Source organism: Theobroma cacao, chromosome 5 (genome assembly GCF_000208745.1).
Source record: "Theobroma cacao cultivar B97-61/B2 chromosome 5, Criollo_cocoa_genome_V2, whole genome shotgun sequence".
NCBI classification, from domain to species: Eukaryota; Viridiplantae; Streptophyta; class Magnoliopsida; order Malvales; family Malvaceae; genus Theobroma; species Theobroma cacao.
The window spans coordinates 37261997-37267996 of record NC_030854.1 but is presented as its reverse complement, the minus strand read 5'-3'; the positions used below and the strand labels follow the sequence as shown (position 1 = coordinate 37267996).

The 6000-nt window shown below is 36.5% G+C and overlaps 1 protein-coding gene across 1 annotated transcript; it reads left to right on the top strand.

The window, feature by feature from the left end:
- LOC18600270 (kinesin-like protein KIFC3) lies at positions 950-5128 on the top strand. The gene is made up of 10 exons (XM_007030615.2): positions 950-2097; positions 2187-2270; positions 2355-2516; positions 2610-2716; positions 2810-2994; positions 3095-3259; positions 3351-3569; positions 3759-3796; positions 3967-4094; positions 4168-5128. Exons 1-10 carry the CDS (start codon positions 1875-1877, stop codon positions 4783-4785), a joined length of 1929 nt encoding a protein of 642 aa, XP_007030677.2. The 5' UTR covers positions 950-1874; the 3' UTR covers positions 4786-5128.

The following is a 6000-nucleotide window of genomic DNA, read 5'->3' as shown; positions in this document are numbered from 1 at the left end:
AAGATATACTATCTAGAAAAAAACAAAAAGACATATTACCTAAGTTCATAAATTATTAAGAAAAATTTCAAATAAATTCTTATTTTTTTATTACATTCAATCACGTCTTAATATTTTTCTTTTGAATTAAATAAAAAATAATAGTTAATTAACTATTATTAGTCAAACTACCATATGTCATTTTTATGTTACGTGGTATGTTAAAATATCATAATCAATGATGATATATTATAATAACATGACTATGTGGTATGCTATGTGAGAATAAAATGACAAGTAATGTTTTAATTAATGATAATCAATCAAGTTTTAGTTATAAAGAGTCTATTTAATTTAAAATAAAAATATAATAATTTGATAAAATGAATAAAAGAATAATAATTTATTTAAAATTTTAAAAATAATTCAATTATTTTAAAAAACATTGTCTAAGAAATATCATATTTTCTTATATGGAGAAAAGATTACATAAATATTAATTAAATAAACCAAAATAATTACATTTTCCTCAGTTTGATTCCATAATTCCAACAAGATTGCATTTTCCTTTTCATCAGCGAGACCATGATTGCATTCAAATAGTTTGGTGAAGGCAAATGATTGAGTGAAAAAACCGATATGAGGAAGCCGCTGCCATTATTGCACCTTTACCGTTAACGGCAAGTTTTCAGTTTCTCTGTGAAAAACCGTTGGGAAAAAACTAATGCTCAATCTCCTGCATCAGAAACTACCCGGATCGTTAAACCCTTATCCAATCAAAACTCGACACGTCAGAAATTGGAGCATACGGTGGACGGTTGCATGACATCAACGTTTTAGTGCTTCAGATTCTAACACCTGGGTAATAGGATCCAATCCGAGTCCTTTCGCTTTCAGTCAAAGTATTCCCAAAACCAAAAAAACAAAAGGATATGGCTTGCAGTTGCAGGTTATCATATCCATATTCAGACCTCATTTTCTTTTCCCACTTTTACCCCTCCGCTCCTCACGCTCGACGCTCCTCCCTCTGGAAACAAAAAAAATTGAACTTTACAGTTCATCTTTAGATCTGGACCAACCAAAAATCTAGATTCTCATTTTCTTACTGTATGGTATTACGCTTTGGGACACAAGGGACAACCTCAAAAATTGCTTTCTCCTATTAATCAGGGTCCAAAGAGTTTTTCACTGTTCAATCATTGAAAAATAGCTGATACCCATTTTTCCTTCTGGGGTTCTTCCAAAGCTTTCCTGGTTGTTGAAAAATTTTGCTCTCCACCGCTGACTTCAACCTCCTCTTTTCTCTTTGGATGAAAGTCCATGCCTTGATAATTATTACAAGCATTGTTTTTCCCTCTTTTTGGGTCCTATTTAAGATAGTAATATACCAGCTTTAGCTGTATACTTGTTATCTTGATCTTGGGTTTATCAGATTTTGTGCTTAGTGCCAACTCTGCAGCTACTTGGAATGGGAAAAAGCTAGCTTTTTTGAGGCTGTTATAGACAAGAAATGCTGCTATTTATCAAATTATTCTTATGCTAACTAAATATAGATCTTACAGTTTTAGTAATCTTTAGAGGGTTCAAGTTGTTTTATTTCTTTTGAGGCATTGAAAATAATCTGAAGCTGTTTCTTCTTATATTTTTTTTTTCTTTTTGTACTTTTACCTGCTTAAGAGGTTTGTTAAATAGAAAAAGTAGTACCTTGAGTATCTACTTTTTCTTTTATGGTCATTATCATTCATTCCCTCTGCCAATTCTCTCTTTTCCCAGAAAATCTCTTTGGCTGTGGCTGTTGTTAAGGCAAAAAAAAAAAAAAGGGTGTTTCTTTTGTGACCAAAACTGCAGTTTTCTGCAAAAGGGTCTGCTGTGTTTCACTTTGATTATTTGGAAAAATGTTAATTTCCACTGAAACAGAACAGATCCCATTGCCTCAAAATCATGTTAAAGAGTCTTCGACACCATCTCCAATGGGATCAAATCCTGATTCCCTTAATGGGTTGTCCCCAGTTTCTGATTTGCCTGATTCTCTACCACTTTCTACCGTTTTTTGTGATGTTAATGTTGTCCCTGAGCAAGAAAAGAGCGAGCTTGAGCAGTCCATAAAAAATTTGGAAGGTAAATTTTGAGTTTTTATTGTAGCTCTAAATTAAGCATTGAGGTCATTTTATTGGTTAAATACATTATATTTCAATGGCTTCTGTTAGGTGAAATTGCTCAATTGAGGTTAAAGCAAAGGTCGCTGGATGAGAAAAGAAGAGAAACTTTGAATAAGATAGTAGACATCAAAGGTAGTTCCTTGTGGTTGCCTTAAACACGTGATTTTCTTTAAGTTTGCTTTATGTCTGATTTTACGGAGTGGTTTAAATTTGCAGGCACCATTAGAGTATTTTGTCGAGTTAGACCTTTCCTATGGACTGACAGGAGAAGAATTCAGGAACCTGTTTCGAGTGAATTGGATAGAGTTGTGGTTAGATCATCTGGAAGTAGGAAAGAGTTTGGATTCGATAAGGTGTTTCATCAAGCAGCTAATCAAGGTTAGTATCACATTTTTTCCCGAAGTCAGTAACATATCTTTTTTGTTTTCAGCTGTAGTTAAGCCAATTAATCCTGCTTGACAATCCTTGTAGAAGATATTTTTGGTGAGGTTGAACCAATCCTCAGATCTGCACTTGACGGGCACAATGTGTGCATTTTTGCTTATGGTCAAACTGGTACTGGCAAGACATATACAATGGTCCGTAATTCAGATTTTGCTTGTATTTCTCCTGCATTTGAAAGAACTTCCAGAATTCAGGGTGGTATATGATGAATTGGAATGGTTGTTCAGGATGGCACGGCAGTCCAGCCAGGAATTGTTCCTCGAGCTTTAGAAGAGCTTTTTCATCAAGTCTCTTTGGGCAACTCATCTTCTTTTACATTTTCAATGAGCATGTTGGAGGTTTACATGGGTAATCTGAAAGATCTACTCGCTTCAAAGCCTGCATCAAGAGCAAATGAAACTGTAGCAAGATGGTAATTATCTTTTTCCTGACGTTCTAAATATAGATGGCAAATTGAAATTTCAAGGCCATTTGTTAGAGGGCTTACTATGATTTGGCTAACCCCACCGCAGTAATCTAAACATTCAAACAGATCCAAAGGGGTCAGTAGAAATTGAGGGTCTGACGGAAGTTGAAATACCAGATCTTGCAAAAGCCAGATGGTGGTACACAAAGGGGAGGCGGGTTCGAACTACCTCATGGACTAATGTGAATGAGGCATCTAGCAAGTCACACTGGTGGGTTCCTAGTTGAGTTCAATATTTTGAATTTCTTGATGGGTTTTTTTGGTTTGATGATTACGTTATCTATTTAGTTTCATATATCTAGCTTAACAAGGATCATCATTTCTCGACATGGGGATGCTCCGGAAGCTAGACCAAAAGTAAGCAAACTATGGATGGTTGATCTTGGAGGGAGTGAGCGATTACTGAAAACAGGAGCCACTGGACAAACCCTTGATGAGGGAAGGGCTATAAATCTTTCCCTTTCTGCTTTAGGTGATGTTATTGCAGCTCTAAGAAGGAAGAGGGGCCATGTGCCTTACAGGCAAGTTTCTTGGTTTTGATTCTTGCAGCTGGCATGTTCAAACCTTTTCATTGAAAGGCTGGGAATGTTTGCAAGATCTAGTTGGATTCCTTAAATATTTAAAGGATTGCTCAGCTGAAATGTTTCTTCATTCCCAGTGATATAAGGCTTTACTTGGCTGTGTATAACAGTTATTTCTTTTGGTTGCAGAAATAGCAAGTTAACTCAAATCCTCAAAGATTCCCTAGGTAAACTACCACATGCTTTTACTTTAGTCATGGGGATTTGCAATGCTTTAGACACTGCAGAAATAATTGAAAATTGCTTACTTGCATTGCATAGGCATAACATTAGAAAGGTTTATAGTTGTGTTGTTATGTGTTCGAAACTTTGTAATTTGTAAGTCCAATTCATTTAGGTGATGGTTCCAAGGTTTTGATGCTTGTGCACATAAGCCCGAGTCAAGAAGATGTTGGGGAGACCATCTGTTCTTTGAGCTTTGCAAAGAGGGCCAGAGCAGTGGAATCTAGTAGAGAACTACCAGAGGTACTATAATCTAATTTGTAAGTTATTGGTACTGCATTCAATATTTTTACTGATAAACATATGGAATATCTAGGACTTGAAGAAGCAAAAAGAAGAAAGGATATCAGAACTTGAAGAGAACACGAGAGAAGCAGAAGAAGAATGTCAGAAGATAACATGTCAAATAAAGAAGGCTGAGTTCCTATTAAGTGAAAACAAAAAACTTTACTCAACTTCTTATGAGATTCCTGATGAGAATGAGGAAAAGAGTACTGAAAGCCCCAAAGAAGATGTAAAAGATCATGTCATTGAAACACCTAAGATAACTCAGAAAGCAATGAAACAAAGTACTCATCGTCCTCTCCCTCGGTTCATGACTTCTACTGTGGCTAGTCGAGAAAGGCAAAGTGCTGCTGAAAGAGAAATTGTTAAAAGGGCAAGAAGTCTGAGATCAGAAGCCAGAAGTTCAGTGCAATTCTCAGGTTCTCAATCCCTCAGTTTCTCAGACCCTCGTTTTAGAGCATTTTTACGACACTCAAGGAAGAATTCCAGATTCAAAGACACGAATGCACCAGCCACAGAGAGTCCAAGATGCAATGGCTCAGCCTTGAAGACAATCTCCTTGCCAAGAAGCAAGATGGTCACTTCATCTGATCTCAACTTAAGAGTTACACTTAGTCGCCACAGAAGAAGGATGTCTGATTTTGTCTAACAATGAAAAAGATGTAGCTATCTTGTATCCTTTTATAGTACATGTAAAATGTGTGGGGTGTTTAATTTTCATTTTTGATCAGTCTTTTCTTTTGCTTGTGTGTGGGGGGTTGTTTCCTGTTTAGATATGAAAAGAGTTTATACAGGGAGCTGTGCCATCATATATTTTATTAAGGGTGGTTGGCCGGCTTGTCTGGGATCTGTAACTTAATATTTGTTTGCAGGATCCCTGTATTAAAATGGTTTGTTTAGGTTTGATATGTACTGTTAACTATCCATTAACATGATTATTGTAACCCAAATGATGTTTATATATGAAAAAGCTAGCCTAGATTCCTGCCTTATGTTCATCTAAGCTCTGGAGAAAAACCCTATGACCCACATCTGCAAAAGCTAGTTTTGAACCCTTGATGAACTTCGCAATGGCTGCTTTGTTTTTCCTTGGTAGTATCTCTACTTGGCATACTCGTGTCAGAGTCTACATCAACTTGGAAGGTGTTGTCCACTTTGATCTCAGTATGTCATGATTTCATCACACAAAAGAAGTTTCATAAGTTAAAAATGACTTGAATATGTAAATATCTGGTAGGGACAATGACACCATGGGAGTAATCCAAATGATGTGTACATGTGGAAGAGCTAGCCTAGATTCCTGCTTTCTGCTCAGCTTTGTCTAAGCTCTGGAACAAAAAATCCCGTGACCCCCTATCTGCAAAGCTAGTTTTGAACCCTTTATGAGCTTTGCAATGGCTGCTCCATTCTTGGTATTCTCTGGGATACAACCTGTCCTAGGTGAATCATTGCCCTGTCTGTTCCCTCTTCCTCTTCACATGTTTAGTACAGAACCACTTGTCCTAAGTTTCAACAATTGGCATTGGGATCTCATTTGCTGTAAACCATATGGTCTCCCCAGAAGGCCAAAGAGTTTGCTTCCCCAACAGCCACACCGACACTTTTTGAGAGAATAAATAAATAAATTATTGAGCCATGTGCCTTAGCAGTCCCACTATGTTCATGCTCTGCTCAGCTCCCACCATCTGTGATCACACCACTCAAAACTCTTCTCCATTGATGACGTTTTTGAAACTCACGGCTGTCACTTGCTTAAGATGTTCCCGTAGTTTCAACCTTTTTCTATATATTCTTTCAATCTTCATGCCAGATTTGCCCTTTTACATTTTCTCTAAGTAAATGTAAAAATAATAAAAAATATATG